The sequence below is a fragment of the Siphateles boraxobius genome, unplaced genomic scaffold (genome assembly GCF_051911475.1).
Source record: "Siphateles boraxobius isolate OS27281-9 unplaced genomic scaffold, OSU_SipBor_1 9, whole genome shotgun sequence".
In the NCBI taxonomy this organism is placed as follows: Eukaryota; Metazoa; Chordata; class Actinopteri; order Cypriniformes; family Leuciscidae; genus Siphateles; species Siphateles boraxobius.
Window position 1 is genome coordinate 8,708,604 of NW_027509219.1, and position 17,329 is coordinate 8,725,932.

Here is a 17,329-nt window from a genome sequence, read left to right on the forward strand (position 1 = left end):
CCATCCACTTGTTTCTGATGCTGTTATCCTTCTGAAGCTGTTTAAACAGGACACATCAAAGCATCTTTCCTTTACACTTCCATTTATTTGTCCATTTGTCCTCATGTCGGCAAACTCAGGCGCATGGAGTATTGCATTGCTTGCATTGCTTTTGACAACACTCGCATGTATTTGCCCGTGTGACATCACAAATCCCACAATATCCAAACAAGACATTTTTGGAGCTTGGTTAAATAAATGCTTTGTTTATAATGAGGTATGAAAGTATGAAACTTGCAGGATGTTTTAATAGTAAAAAGGCCAAGATTATGTGAAAAGCTCATGGCAGAATTAATTTTCTCATGTCATGGCCCCTTTAAATATGCAGTGAAAAATTAATTCTAAAGGCTTGAAATGGAGCACATGCCATGATCTGAATCATATGGACATCTGTTTGTATGCTTTTATGGGGCTTTTTTCTTTCTTGACAGTCCCCGGTCCCCATCTACTCCTATGGAAGAGAGCCATGTGGATGGTGCAAATGCATGAGTTATATTAAATATCATGTGGTGGAGTCATCAGTATATGCTTAAATCATGCCTGTTGCTTTATATTTGTAATTAAACCTGAATGATTTATAGTGTAATGACGGCAGTCCTTTTTAAACAATAGCTGATTATTCAGTCTGTTATCTACATGATTAATTGGGCAATATGGCTCTTCGTTGTGGTTTATGTCAGTTAAGTTTGATTACTTGATTAGATTAACAGTGTTGATAACACATCAGTGCAGTTAGAACTGATCTTCAGACTGCTGTTGCAAACCAGAAAGTATTTATATTTCACATACATTTTATGAATTTAGCACAGTAAACCATAAATGAACTTTTCAAACCCTTAAAATGAGTGTACATTACCATTCAAAGGTTGGGTTCAGTATAGGAATAGACAACTTCTTTAAAAAAGAAAAGAAAATCGTACTTTTGAACTCTAGTGTACATGTGACCAAGGATTGTCAAGTAATCCATGATTAGATCAAATCCAGCTAAACTTCTTGATTGCATGGGAAACCCTTACTGAAATGTCAGCTGATATTATAGGCATTGTGTGCAATGAACAAAATAAAATCAGAGCCAGCTCACTGAGCCTTGATGATATCTAAAGCTGTTTTCAGAACATTATCTTTATAGCAACCTCGCACCCTGAAGCCGAACAAATATAGCTAAAGTAAGGGAAATTATACCAGAAATCAAACTGCGTCTAATCACAGGATTCTGTTTGTGAAAGTAAAGCTAACTAGATGAGGAAGACTGACAAGATCATTTAAGAATAGATCTGTTACTATTAACACAGAACTAGAAATGATTCATTTCTGGTTCACATTTCCCATCTCTATTATTTATGTGACATCATGAAAGAGTCACGTGCTTTCACAAAAACAGACAACAGTAAAACACAACATACGGCATTTTTGTTTAATGCTTACAAATAGGTGTCAACATTGAAGGAATGCTTGGTTGTGCACTGTATGATAGTATGTTACATATCTAAGGCACTGCCCTGACCAAAAAAAAAAAAAAAAAGACAAACACATGCACACAGTACCGAACATTTAAAGAAGCAGCAGTTTAACATATAACGGTCCTGTCTAGATCTAAACATATTTGTGAAGATTAGAGCATAAACGTAAAGTATCGTTTTTCTGTGGTTACATTGAGATGTGGTCACATATACCAGTGTTCAGCGAATCTTCACAGGCGAAATCTAGTCATTTCAATAGGAATCCACGTGATGTGAATTTCGCGCGAAGACGGAAAATGTCCTCAATTTCACAACGGGTTCAAGTCGGTCAGGTGGATTCCCTTGCTTTGGCCAACAGAAAGGTTTGAAAGTTGTGTGAGCTATGCTTCATACATTGCTACACCATTGACAATTAACCTTTTTTTGCCCACGAAATTTCACTAATGTGACCACACCTTTACAGAGGATTGCTGAAACGTTTCAAGCATGCATTATACAGGAAAACAACATGAAGAAACGGGTAAATCAAAAAGACATTTGTAAACCTTATGATCTAAATTGACTCTTACTGTTTGAGTGTCTTTACAAATGTAAAACTCCATTAAATGTTTAACAAAAGGAAAAAGAAAAAAGGCAGCCGTTATTTTATGTGAAGGTTTAGGACAAGTGCATATCAAACAATCAATCAAGTCAATCCATCAATCAAGTCAAAACATATGTACAGGACTTCTGTACACACCAATATTTAATACCACTGGAATCATTTCAGTACTTATGTACATCCAGATAGTGTCTTCATTCACTGTTTGATCAGTCTGTACACTAATAGTACAACAACCTATGCTTTAACTCTTTATCTCAACCTTGGACTTCCACCTCTACTCACGGTTCTCTGAGAACCATAAAAAACATTAATTTCACCTCAAAGAGGAGGACCGCCGATTTTGACTATTGTTAAAGCGTTTTATTGATGTAAAAGAGTCTTTCTTAAACAATAATGAAATTAAACTGAAGGTGGAGGCAAAATGATCAAACTAAAGAGGAATATATTTTAACCCTCCCTGACTTAGTATCACACAGTATCATTGCGAGAGGTCTGTGGTAAACATGGAGTTCTGGGAAGGGCTCTGTGACGTTTAACCTGTGAACTGCATTTTCAATACCTCAGTCATTCTAGTAACTGAAATCCTTTTATCTATATATACCCAGAAAGAAAAGCTGATGAACTATATGAACATACATACACACATAGTGCCTACATTTGACCAAAGCATCACTTGGGGACAGACATCTTTTTACATAAATAACAAATTGCATATGGAATAAACAGGCTTTAAATAGAGGTGATCATGAAAGTGAGTGTTACAGTCGATGACCGTTCAAGATCTGATTGGCTGTTGTTAATACTGACGTCTTGAAGAAGTTATCCTCTTTCAGTTTCAAGTGCTCAGGCAGGTCCAGCTTTGTCTTCGCCTCTTCAATGTCACCATGAATCGCTGCTATCAACTCATCTGAGAAGAAGACACAGCAGTGAGTTCATTTAACTGTGTGAACAAGTTTGTTTGGGTGGGTGAACAGGGTGTTGCGGCGTCAAAGAGATCATGTGATGTGGGAGTGATTTTAAGAGAGCAGCTCAGTGCGTCTTACCAAGCGATGTGAATCCTCTCTCAGGGCGAATGTAGCCAACCATGGCCACACTTAATATCTGACCGTAGAAATCTTCCTTAAATGTGTGGATCACATGCGTTTCCTATCACAAAGAGCGATACATACATGATATTTGATATCAGACTCATGTAATGTTTTAATTATTTACATACATCACCATTAACATTTAATGAATTCAAAGATATCAACTCTTCAGCATGTAGATGTTTGCACCCTAGAAAGGTTCATATGGAAATAGTAAATACCATTGACTTCTTTGTGTTTTTGTAGTAAGGGTTCCAGCCGATGCTCATCACCATCTTGTGAATGTCTCCATTATCCACACGAGCCCATCCGTAGTAGATGCCGGTGCTGATGTCAGCAGGGAGATTGTCCACAACCGACTCTGGGAAGTTTGCTGAGATCAGAATGGAAAGAAAATATTTTATTAGGATGTGTGTTTACAAAATATATGCAAAATATGCATATACACACACAGTTATTTAAGTAGTTTTAGGGCAGAGACTGTTTTGATTATGTCATTTGAGCCGCAAGTCTCTGATTGGGAAATTTTCTTTGATGAATCATGGGTAATATAGTTTTTCCATCAGAAATCTCGCTGTTAAATATGATAATTTAAGAAAATGGTTGAAATAATCCAAACTGATGGCTTCAACATAACATCGATTAACCTCATAGCTCACAGTATAAGTGTGTAAATGTTTATTAGGTATGATTAAAAAAAAAAATATTTCCATTTTGATAAAATGAATGGAATTTGTTTTTACTTCCGAACCCGACTGTTGCTCTATTATGCAAAACTAACTGACTGTTCAATGCGGTGGCTCATAATAAAGCATTTTACAGATCCGAGTTATAGATTAATCTGGGCAGAAATTTATCTGAAAGATTACATTCATTACAGCAGGTATTTATTGGCAACTGAACGGAATATCAAATTGTAGCGGTTTAATTCCACGTGACATCAAATTTAAGTTTTAACTCATAAAGCGCAAACATTATCAAATTATTATAACATCTTGTGTTTAAAATGCTACTAAACGATTTTTTTTCAGCCAAAAATTATTTGTCATTTTAAACCGAATGTTAGGCATTGACGTCACCTCCGTGCACTTTTATTGCATCTTTTCCCATTCAACAAAAGTAACACTCACTTTCTGTGTCTCACGGAAGAAAGTCAGACAGGTGAGAAGCAATAAAAGTGAGGAAATTTTGACATAAGTTGTATTATTTGTATGAAATGTTTCTTTAAGTGTAATCCTCACCTGTTGGGATGCCCAGGTCTTTGCTTCCCCGTCCGAATCCATGGACAACCTCCCCCCGGCAAAAATAAGGCAAACTCCTCATGTCAACGCGTTTAAAGTGACTCCGAGATCCAGACAGGTGTCCGCTTTGGTGATGACAGTGACCCTTCTTCTAGACTCTTCTCTCTTATCTAATGTCCGTTTTTTATACAGGAAATATCAATTTTAAAATGAAGAGCCTTGATGTCTTAGTCCCAGCTGTTCTGAATATTGAGACTAAATGAAAAAGTGAATGAAGAATATCCTCTGAGATACCACAAGTCTGTAAATTGCTCCTTACATTATGTGACCGGTCGGCCAACTGTGAGTGTCGCACGTCATACCAAAGCCGTATGGGTTTTTTCCCCCAACGACCTTGCTACGTATTTCCTCTAAAACTAATTCAAAATAAAAGTCCTGCAATTTTACTAAGATAAATACTTTTTCCAAAAGTGTTTTGTGTACAAATAAATTATTCAGTTCGTACGACTTTAATTAAGTGACTAAACAAAAGTAATAATTTGTAGATATTTTTGTCCTTTCATAAATGATGGCAGGAATAATAAAGCTACACATGATCAAACTAACCAACCTCCAGAGACCTTCCCAACTCATACTGCATGTCATCATGACAAAATCTGTACAAAAGGTCAGATATCATATGATTATTCGAGACCTTTGCATTAGTCATATATATGTATACTATGTATGTATGTATACTATGTATGTATATATATATATATTTTTTAAATTATTTTATTATTTTTATTATTATTGTTATTATTATTATTTTAATAAGATTTAATTACCTCACCGTATAAATAGCTTCAATATGAATTTCAATTATGAATAAATTTTATGTATATATATATATTTCAAATGACTATATATACAATTTCTCAGTAAATTGCTACTATTCGTTTGCATAATTTACTTTAATCCAACCAGTCTCTTTTTCTTACTCTTGTCAGTGACCAGAAGGTGTCGCCATTTATCTGGAGGTGTGAGGTATGAGAGTGCTGTGACGCTCTCTCAATCATTCTTCCTTCATTTGAGTAACAAGATTCCTCTGATACTCTCTTAAATAATAGCTTTTTCTTGCATTAGCCATGTCGTTAAATTAAGATTTATTAATTGATCAATGCATTTAATTTCAAATTAAAACATATACGCAATCTCAAACAAAAATACAGTTGCGTTCCATTTTCAAAGTCCTTAACAGTAAAACACAACGTTTTTTTAACACTAATACTATTACCCCCCCCCCCCCCCAAAAAGAAATAATTAAAAGAAAAAAAGAGGCAAAAAATTAAGAATCTTCAAATATTAATACAATTAATATTCATCAATATTATAATATCATCACATCACGGGTTTATGTCAAATCTTTTGGTGCAATTGTTATGCCTACACTAGTATACAATTAGTATATTCAATTATCTTTTTGAGTCATATCCTCATCGGGGGCTGAGCCCCCTAATATTCTAGAATTGCCCTGCGTGGGACATTTATCATATAATTTGTATTATATTGATATAACTTTTTAACTTTGAAGGTTAAATTAAATTTAATGTTTTCGTACAATCTCAATTTCACAACTAGGCTACATCCATGCACACAAAACAGTAATGCTCCATATAACCCAGTGGGTAACACCATAAAAAATGTGTTTAAAACATAATAAATTTGACAGGGAGGGATCAATAGCAACATGAAACAGTCAAACACTTTTTTAAAACCCTGCCACTCTGCCAGGAAAACGATTTTGTAAATACATGGTGCAACTTTTTTTTACTTATTCCTGGTATCACCTGAGTCTCTCTTTTCACACAAACACAAATGCTAATCATGTCAGGAATTTCAACCATTTTGCAGTACAATTGCCTCGGAGGACTGTTGTGGTAAAAATACAACTTTTGATGGCTAGAAGCTCCACGGTCTTCTGGAAAAGCAAGACAACGAAAACCTTGAACTGGTAGAGACACAAGAGCTGAATGAAAATGAACTCAAAGAGGAAGAGATGTTAGTGTAGCTACAGTACATACATTACAGTAGATGTTTTCGTTATTTTGACAGCTCCTAAAAGCATAAAATTGACTTTTACTGTTGTAGAAATCTGCATCACTATTATTACTGATTTTAAAAAGTAGCCTAAAGGCCCTTTTAAGGCCTGTTCACACCAAGGACGATAACTAGGCCTATACAATAAAGATATAAAAATCATTATCTATCTATCTATCTATCTATATATATATATATATATATATATATATATATATATATATATATATATAGGCCTATATATAAATATAGGCCTATACATATATTATATATCTATACTAGTATAGCAGAGTCCACACCACAACTGTAAGGATAACAGCACAGAGAAACGATATAATTGGAATCACTAGCTGATGAACGATAAAAACATTGACAGCCAATCAGAATCCATCCTGCTTTACAAGAGGCATACATACATACCTGAGTGCCTAAAGTGATAGTTCATCCAAAAATGACATTTCTGTCATCATTTACTCACCCTCAAATTGTTAAACCTTATGAATTTCTTTCTTCTGCTGAACACAAAAGAAGATGAAGAATGTTGGTTACCAAACAGTCGAGGTGCCCTGTTTACTATGGAAGAAAATAAAATGCTATGGAAGTCAATGGGGCCCATCAACTGTTTGGTTACCGACATTCTTTAAGATATATTCTTTTGTGTTAGCCTATAAAGCCTGTACAGAATGTTGTTGTGTGTTGGTGTGGATGCTAATATAGATATTGTTAGTTATTGTTCTTGGTGTGAATGAAGCTTAACTTAGATATTTTGCTGTGAATTTTACAACAAACTAATTTACAGTCAAAACAGGCACCATTTCTTTATACTTTTTTTCCCACTTTAAAATCAAAATGAAACTAACAGCATTTTTTTTTTCCCTGTATTGTTACATACATCCGAGTGCAACAGATTACAGATTAGTTCTATCTGTCATTCATTTGTTGATTGGATTTTGACATTTCAGTTTAGCACTCAAAAAAATGAAAGCCAAAACGTTTGGAAAAGTCTGACATAAATGATCAGAGAAATCAATACGTTTATGTATTAATGTATGCAAAATCTGTCATTATTTACCCACCCTCATGTTATCTTCAACACTACACAAGTGAAACTAAAGCAAGAAAAGGTTCAGGAAAAAAAGCAAATCCCTTTAAGGAGTTAGCTGGTGTGGCAGTGTATCCCGTCAGGCCGAGGTCAGTCTCTGAAAGTGATGAACTTCTACACACCCACACACTCGGAGCATGAGACTCACTGGCTGTGGTTGCAACACAGCAGTAATGAAGCAGGTAATGCATGCTTAATGAAGCATAAACGCATTTAAACACAGCTACACAGGAGAGATTAACAGCTTGTATAATCACATTACACACCCACTCCAACATTATTACAGAAGCAATCTCTCTCTAGGTCTCTATAGTTTCCCCTCATACACACACACACACTCTGACTCCTCAAACACACCTTTGAATAAACCTTCAACTGCTATGATAGTCTCTTGCCATCTGTTCATCCCTGCCCCGCTCTCCTCTTACTGTAGCTACAGCGCTCACAGACGATTGATCGGGCTGATAATAGACAGGGCAAACGTCCTCAGTAGATTTGTTTAATGTTTTCACTACTATGGGCTTTTGCCTCTTTCATTAGACAGAGATCACTGGGGAATCGGAAAGGGGTATCGGAGTGAAAACAGGTTGCAGGCTAGATTCAAACCAGCATCACTTGTGTGAGCCCCACAGCTCAGCATTTCACGACTACGCCTTGGGTTAGTTCACCCAAAAATGAAAATTATCCCATAATTTACTCACTCTCAAGCCATCCTAGGTGTATATGACTTTCTTCTTTCAGCCGAACACAATCAGAGATAACTCTATATATATAAAATCTCCAAAAAGGCATCCATCCATCATAAAAGTAATCCATACGACTCATGTGGGTTAATAAATTCCTTCTGAAAAAAATCCATATTAATAACTTTATAAACTATAATCACTGGCTATAATCACGAGAGATTCGAGTTCCGGCAGAAAGGGTGACTCTCACCTGACGTAGCTCCGCAGACAGCAACATAGTGTCGGCCAAGATCCGGCCTACATCTGGAACGTGTGGAATTCATGTGTACCAGATGTGGGCCGGATCTGGGCCGACACTATGTTGCTGTCTGGGTCCTCTTCTTTTATATTAAAATCCTCCGACATTTTTCTTTAAAACTTCTCGTTTTAGACTTCTAATTCATGACTGGCATTTTGTTTTGCACTATCCTCTGCACTTCAGCGTTCGTCAATTCTCACCTAAGCGTACGCTCCTCCTACGTCAAACGTCGGATCAGAGTTCACCCTTCCGCCGGAACTCGACTCTCTTGGTAACGTGTGTACGGCCGTTGACGGAAGACAGTGATTATAGTTTATAAAGTTTTAAATATGGATATTTTACTTACAAAAAACCATCACTTCACTTCAGAAGGCCTTTATTAACCCACTGGAGCACCAGCACCAGGATATTATTTAATATAATTCCTATTGTGTTCATATACACAAGTCATATACACCTAGGATGGCTTGAGGGCGAGTAAACTATGGGATAATTTTCATTTTAGGGTGATTTATTCCTTTAATGACACTGTAGTGGGAAAAAAAACAGCCCAGATACCTCAGGTTTAACCTGCGTTATCTGTACATCATGAGTGCTAAATACTGAAATTCTGTTAAAAAAATATATCCATTTATGAAAATATTGTGTTTTTAAAATATATTGGATGTCATACCAAAACAGTGAATGTTTGTCTCAGGATTAAACCTTTCAGTAAAAAATTGAAAGAGGATTTGATGAAAATTACAACATGGCATCCTTTAAGCACACGTGTGAAAAAGTGCAATAAAAGTTGCCCCCACTCTGTGCAAAGTGTGCTAGATGAAAAAGTACAAGTGCCACAGCACAGAGGGGGTACAAAAAGCCAGACTTTTTGATTAATACTCCTCTAAATTAACTGTTTACTCTACAGACTCGTAACATTCCCAGATTATGATAATTTTGTGACAGGCAGAGAGATTGATGTTTGAGAGCTTGTTTTAATTAATGGTTTTGTTTGTCTCTAGAGAATGGATTTTTTTCATGTTCTTTTCATGGTTGCTTTTGAACCCTTTTTTTAAGAAGCTTTACAGCGATGTAATGGGACCCCCATGTGTGTTTTGAATAGAAGTGAAAAAGTGTCTACAACGATTATTTCGTGTTTGAAGGAGAGGCTAATCACACATGCCGTCATGTTTGCTTTTTTTTACTTTAATGCTGCAGTTTATCGCATTTTTATGACTTTTGAAATGATCGAAAACAAAATTTGATTGTTTTGGAGTGTGTGCGTAGCGCAATTGTTAAAATCTCTTATTTATGTGTTTATCGTCGAATGTACCATATTCCCTCAAAGTTTTAAGTAACTTTGTTTGAAATGCACTTAAAGTAACATCATTTCAAATCTTGTTTATGTTCTCATAAACATAATGAAGGCTTGTTATGTCATTTCTTTATTAAAATGCACTTACATGTAGATTTCAAGATGAACAAGCATTGTTTAGTCTTTAATCTAAAAGTTACCTTTTAGAGATGACTTTTGGTTTGATCATTTTTTTTTTATGATATGGGTCAAACTGGATACAAACTTCTATCTTGGTATTCAGAGAGTCGCGTTGAATTAATCTGTACTTTTACACTACACTTCCTTATTGTGACATTATAATTTCAGTTTGTTCACTTCAGAGGTAGATTCTGTTGACATTAAGTATTTCAGAAGCTCAATTAGCCTAAACGATGAATTTTGAAAAGTGACTGCAGATTTAAAAATACTTCAGGACAAAGATGTTGTCACCTAAATATCTTGAATAAAATTGTTTTTTTGTAATAGTTAACACATTTGAAGTTGCATTGTGAAACATTACAAAAGTTTATTGTGTGGTGAATGACACTCAAAAATAGCAAATTTCATGCTGAGAGTGAGAACCCACAAAAAAGTGCATATGTTCTCCATATACTCTGATAGATGTTGAAGAAAAAACTTTATTTAGTTTTATGTCCTTGTAGGTCATTCCGCAGGAAATACTGACAGACACAGATAAATGGAGAGGTTGTCGGGAAGGCAGGGAGTGAGGAAGAGAGTAAGGGGGGAAAAGTAAAGCTGACAGGAAAACTGTGTGCAGCCATTGCATTATTACCATCTCTAGGACAGGATCGTTTTTCACCACAGATACCCTGATGAGAGCTCTGACAATATCTGGTCTTGATACCCATCTTAGCAACACTCTTCCAAACACACACACACAGACACACTCAAATTATCATGTTAATCTCTCTGCTAGTTCTAGTAATGGTGATACCTAGACACAGGGCCTTTGTCAAGGACAGTCATAATGTTAGAACCCTGTGGTATCACATATATTGGGCCTGAGGGTCAAGACGACCACCCATTAAACAATTTGAGTGATAAATCTTTATTATCCAACAAAAATTGATTTTTGCTAGGAACAACATTTTTATTCTGCCTTATAACCTTTCTAAATATGTAATGTTTTGTTTTGTTGTGGTTGTACATTCTCTCTCTGCGGGCCCTCCACAGGTAACGGCTGTTAAACAGTGAATTTCAGCTTCTCCGACCTGCCATCATTATGTAGAATCGCCTAAGGTCCAAACTCCTTCTCGATAACTCATGCCCCGTGCAAATTCCCATGCAAACACAGTCAATGCAAAACACATTTCCTGCTGTCAACAACATCGCTGGCGAGAATCAATCAACCGTTCATCCATTTACACTCTTTGCATACCCTTATGTCAAAGAAAAAAGCGCTCCGAGACTCCGCAGCTCTTCTGAGGCGATCGTTCCATCGTTCTGAAGAATCCATCAAGCCGCGTTTGATTGATAAGTCTGTCTGCGCGCACAGCAGTACAGCTACAGCAAATGGGGTGGCAAAGCGCGAGCTGACATAATGCAAGTCTGCGCAAGTTTGGGAGACAGACTGAGCACGTCCGTGGGGGGTAAAAGTTTGATGCGACATGCTACAAGACACACAGCACTCGTGATGGCACACACACAAGCTGCCCCCCTGTCCAACCCCATCCACGAACACGGAGTTCAGCATGTCTTTGGAAAAGTATTTTAGCGCTTGACACCATTGTGGATTTTACGTCGGGATTTATTTTCAGATTTTACAGAGTATGTTTTATCAGTTGTGGCTGTTGTTTTTGGAATAAACTTTTAATGCATCCAGATCCAGCTGTCAAATACTTAAAAATAGGACAATTGTATAGCCTATATATATATATATATATATATATATATATATATATATATATATATATATATATATATATATATATATATATATATACAGTGGTGTAGTCTAGTTTTTTGTAGTGAGTATACTGTGATATACCAGTACCCCTTATTTTGGTGGGTTGTAAATTAAAGACATTTGAGCTTCTGTGTGTTTTAATAAACTATTATAATTATTATTATTGTTAGGCCTACTTGAAGCATACTCTACTGTGCAATAGTAATATTCTGTTATATTTTCTTCAAGTTATACAAAACTTTGATTTTGACAGGTTGTCATGAAGACTTTAAAGTTTGTGAGTGTGTATATGATACGAATGAATGACGATAGTTTCATCAAATGAAATGGTAAAATTCATGTGAAGTAACTCTCATAAAAGCTCTGCAATGAAGTTCAAATGTGTGCATGTCCTCCTCATAGACGCTGAAAACACCACGAGTGTCACGCGCGCGTCAGTGTGTAGAGCGCACATTGAGCGCTCATTCACAGAAACCCGCAGAACATTCAGAGTTTATTTCAATAGCAGTCTTTTTGAGCTTTAATATTCATAGAGACTTACTACATATCGAGATTTGATTCATTGTACCATTACTTTTGATTTATTCGTTCAACATGGCCAAATTGCGTGACGTTCCGCTTTAGCCTACAGTAGCTACATTTGTTGCTGGATTATACCTGCGTATCACGTAGACTACACCATATATATATATATATATATATATATATATATATATATATATATATATATATATATATATATATATATATTTATATGTGTGCGCGTGTGTGTGTGTGTGTGTGTGTGTGTGTGTGTGTGTGTGTGTGTGTGTGTGTGTGTGTGTGTGTGTGTGTGTGGTTACTGCAGTGAAAAACATGCAGCGCAACCGGTAGAAAGGACTGTTTACAGTAGGCTACAGCAAGCAAGGACGACTATGAAATTTTAATAATCGTTATAATTCTATGAGTGCAAAGTCTACACCACTACTATAACAACGCTAACAACACAGAGTAGGTTACAATGGGACTAAAGGCACACCTTAAGAAAAATGTGCTTTTCACTACTCCAGTAGGCTATGATCGATTGCAGAAAATAATTGTATTGAAGATTGATGGAGCAATAGATTTTGAGTGAAAATATTTTATTTTTGTTTATAAATCTATATAAATGAATGAGGTAGCAAGGTGGGCAGTCCGGGCACACATTATTTATAAAAATACTTTAGGGTAAAATAATATTAAATCTTTTTAAAATAATGTCCAAGTTAATATTTGTTCAAAACAATAACTTTAGCAAAGTTTGTACTATTTTCTGTTTATTTTGATTAATAACACAATTCATTTTTGTTCAATAAATATACTGTCATTAAAATATAGTAATAAAAAAATATATTTTAAAAATACAGAAACAAAATTATTTTAAAAAGAAAGATTCTGAAAGCATTGGAGATGTTGAATATAGATTTACAGTAGTAACAATAAATTATATTTTATTATATGATATGATTAATATTTATAATATATTTATAAATAATGGTTCATTATAAATATGGTGATTATCTAAGGTGCATATTTTGGAAAGTGTTGTAGCAAGTTTTGTCGCAATCTAGTGCTTTAGAGGAAAATAAAATCAAAGGCCTGGTGTGCCTTTAGCCAGCCTTTTCCTATTTAGCACCAAAACTTTGGAACAATCTTCCTAACATTGTCCGGGAAGCAGAGACAGTCTGTCAGTTCAAATCTAGACTGAAAACACATCTCTTTGGCTTAGCATAAACATAACACATTATAGACTTCTATAATTCAATGTTAGGCTGCATAGTTTAGATCAGCCGGAACCGGGAACACTTCCCATAAAACGTGATGTACTTTGTACATCATAAGAAGGATGTCGTCTACGCTAATATTAGTCTCGCTGTTTATCCCGAGGTTTACTGCAGTCCGCCGGATCCAGGCCACATCCAGATCTGATAAAGGACCATCGCATGGACACGACGACAACGCATCATGAAGTGCCAGACTCATCAGCCCTGCGAAGGCCTCATGAACACCTCAACAAACATGTCTCCATCCCGGCGTGAAGACTCCGACTCCCAACCAGATGGAACTGGATAAATATTGTGAAAGTTCTGATCCAATCTGACTTCTGACCTGTAATGCTGCCTGAATCATTATCATACATTGTTTGTTCGTTGGCCAAAGGAGGACTGGCCCCCCGACTGAGCCTGGGTTCTCCCAAGGTTTTTTTCTCACTTCTGTCACTGATGGAGTTTTGCTTTTGGTTCCTTGCCACTGTCTCCTTTTCGCCTTTCTTCGCCTTTGGCTTTTGGCTTGCTTAGTTGGGGACATTTCATTTTGAACTATTACAACATTATTTTCCTGTTATCTCTGTAAAGCTGCTTTTGAAACAAATTGCATTGTAAAAAGCGCTATATCAGAGTTGAGCTTGAGCATTTAAAGCAGCAGGCGACAGAACTTCACTGTGCGCATATAAACAGAACATTGTACTCTGTGGGTGTGGATTAGTTATTATCGTCTTAAATTCGGCAGCATGAAATGAAAATGTCATAACTGGATCTTCTACAGACTTATGATGACATATGCAGGACTTCTCCAATCATTCAGATGTTAAACTCCGCCCTTAAAGCGCACATTCATGACAGACACAGAGAAATGGAGAGGTTGGGACACACAATATTCAACAATATTATTGATTTGACTTCACTGACTCTTTTGATGAGAACTGAAATGAGCTGGACGATGACATCACTGTTTTTCTGCAGAATTGCTTTATAGATTAACTAATTTGATGATTGATTATCTTTAAAACGGAACAACGGAATCAACACTAATTGATTCAGCTGAACAATGAAAGTTTTCTTTAAAAGCAATTGCGACTTTATATCTCACAATTCTGACTTTATAACACACAATTGCGACTTTATATCTCACAATTTCTGACTTTATAACACGCAATTGCGACTTTATATCACGCAATTCTGACTTTATATCTCGCAATTCTGACTTTAGAACATGCAATTGCGACTTTATATAACGCAATTCTGACTTTATGTCTCGCAATTCTGACTTTATATCACCCAATTCTGACTTTATATCTTGCAATTCTGAGAAATAAAGTCAGAATTGTGAGATAAAAAGTCACAATTACCTTTTTTATTTTTCATTCTGTGGCGGAAACAAGCTTCCATACATTTGGCTCCATTTTTTAATGGAACACCCATTTCTCAAATTCCATAGGCGACCTTTGCAATTCGGAAGCACGTTTCAAAGAAACAATGTTAAGTCATATTTCACTCTTAACAGTATTAGCACTATCCACACATTACAATGTGTAATTTCGATTTTGATGTTTAGAACTTGGCTTTCCGATGACGGAGTGCTCCAAAAGCTCTGACAAGTTTATCCTTATTTTCCAGAGATATCATAAAATGGTGTTCAATTGACATCTTGGAGAGTGCGGCCAGTATTTCTTGCAACATGGTGGACCGCAGGTACGATTTTATTAGCCACATGCATGAGATAGAAATATAGAAAAATGAAATTATGGGAAAAAAATTCAAATGAAACTAAAACTGCCAGTGGGTGCTGGCAAATCATTGTCTTACCGAATGAGTCATTGAATCGTTCAAATAAACGATTTGTTTAAAATGGCTTATTTTTTCAGGGACAAAGCAACTAACTGTCTTTATAAATGACTGGTTGAGTCATTCATTAGACCAATTTGGGATTGATTCAGTAACGAAACATCACTGTGTTGCTCTGAGATGTGCAATGGCTCTACAGTGGATTTGTTTGAAACTATTTTCGTTGGCAAAATAGAGCAAAAACAGATGTTCTAAGTCTAAAATAAAGGTCACCTATTACCGTCTTGTTTATTGAAGTGTTGTATAAAATAAGTAGGCTATCTATCACATTTGCAATCATGCTGATAGGCCTATTCGGGAAAACAGCACTAGGCCTATACATCTCTCTATATATACATAATAAAAACAAGAACTCAAACAGGGATTTTACTAAAAATCTTTGCCCCATCTTGAATTTTGGGGGCATTTTATTAATTTTGTTTCTGTTTTTGCCCTGATCCCCCGTTCATTTTCCGACCCTGGTGTGTGTGCATGGGAGTCGGGGCTCTTTTCGTGAAACGGGTGAAACAAAGGCCGCTACTGTCTAAATCCAATCAACAGTTGACAGCCTACATAAAGCCAAGCTCCTACCCATAGATTTTTTTCTGTTGCTACTTCTGGTTCATCACGACTTTAATGGTGAGAATTCTTGGTGGGAATGGGCCAAACCTGATTACGGAAAATAATGACTCTTAAAGTTGGCATTAAATGGAAGTTGCGATCAGTGGCGTCATGCCCATTCAAAGTGAGGGGGCACGTGCCCCCTCAGTTATTTCCTCCCTGGAAATGTTTTTGTCACAACTTTATTCCTATTATGCTCCATAATTACCAGAGCCTATAACGACTCAAATGTATTCTTCTGGATGTGTGATAAATCGGTCAGCATCAGCCCGCCCCTTTTTCCTAATATTGTGTCTGTGTATATCAAATCTAGAGCGCTAATCTTTGCTGTGTATGTTCAAGCAACTCACTCGTCTTGCACGTTGAGCTGGCCATGTTTTACAGATGGTCTTGAAGTGGTAAGTGGGCAAAGCAACAAATCGGCATAGAATTAGTTATCGGATGATATTAAAAGGTAGAGGGATTATTTGTGGTTAACCTGGAAATTTTAACTTGATCAAAAAGTTATGGATTTGATATTAGCTGCGAATTCAGAGCATTAACTTAAGTTGTGTCAGTGTAACGTTATCGATAGCTAGCCTAGTCTAACCGTAAACTAGTTGGCTAATGTTACTGCCTGCCATACAAAGCCAATAAGCCATAGTAGGTTAAATGTACAAGTTACTAGCTTTTCTGTTAGCTCATAAATTACTCTTTACAAGTTCCTCAAAATATAATAATGAGCAGTGTAACTACAGTATTTCAATGATTTTACTAAAGTAATGTTACATATTACATTTGATATGATTACTTTTTTACATTTCTGTCAAATATTAACCATTTTCAAATAAACAGGGTATAGTGTTAACCTTATTCAGCACTGAAATCTGTCAAACTTCTTTCAAAGTCCTTCATCACATATTAATATTAAAATAACTTAATTTCAGAGCACCACAAAGTCAGACCTCAGCACGTTTATGTACCTTTAATGTAAGATCGTTCTTAGGTCACATACCAATTTAAAATCATAACATAAAAACTGCAATGGTACTGTTTTTAAAATAATGTTTAGTAGGCCTCAGTGTACAGTAAGTGTGTGTGTAAACATGCTTTAATGAAGTAGACTTCAAAAGCTTTTGAATTTGAGCTTCCAGTTCTTTCATCAACCTGACTTTTACATAAACTTACAAAATAGATACTTTAACTTAGTCCTCAGATAGAGGAGGGTTGCTGCTATAGCTCCGTTAATGTATTTCTGTCCCTCCCA

At 36.0% G+C, this 17,329-nt stretch overlaps 1 protein-coding gene across 1 annotated transcript; it reads right to left on the reverse strand.

The window, feature by feature from the left end:
* Positions 1–1,439: 1,439 nt before the first annotated feature.
* Positions 1,440–4,850, reverse strand: rfk (riboflavin kinase). Its single transcript, XM_077223499.1, has 4 exons — positions 4,433–4,850; positions 3,413–3,564; positions 3,147–3,249; positions 1,440–3,010 (listed from the first exon to the last, which is right to left on the reverse strand). The coding sequence occupies exons 1-4, from the start codon at positions 4,512–4,514 to the stop codon at positions 2,862–2,864; spliced, it is 486 nt and encodes a 161-aa protein (XP_077079614.1). The 5' UTR covers positions 4,515–4,850; the 3' UTR covers positions 1,440–2,861.
* Positions 4,851–17,329: the final 12,479 nt, after the last annotated feature.

What these genes read in the sequence shown, in the direction of transcription:
- rfk (XM_077223499.1), bottom strand. Translation starts at nt 4,514, where the DNA reads ATGAGGAGTTTGCCTTATTTTTGCCGGGGGGAGGTTGTCCATGGATTC. An exon ending in AAAACACAAAGAAGTCAATG is followed by an intron (nt 3,250 to 3,412) that starts GTATTTACTATT and finishes TCTTTGTGATAG; the next exon opens with GAAACGCATGTGATCCACAC. An exon ending in GAGAGGATTCACATCGCTTG is followed by an intron (nt 3,011 to 3,146) that starts GTAAGACGCACT and finishes TCTTCTTCTCAG; the next exon opens with ATGAGTTGATAGCAGCGATT.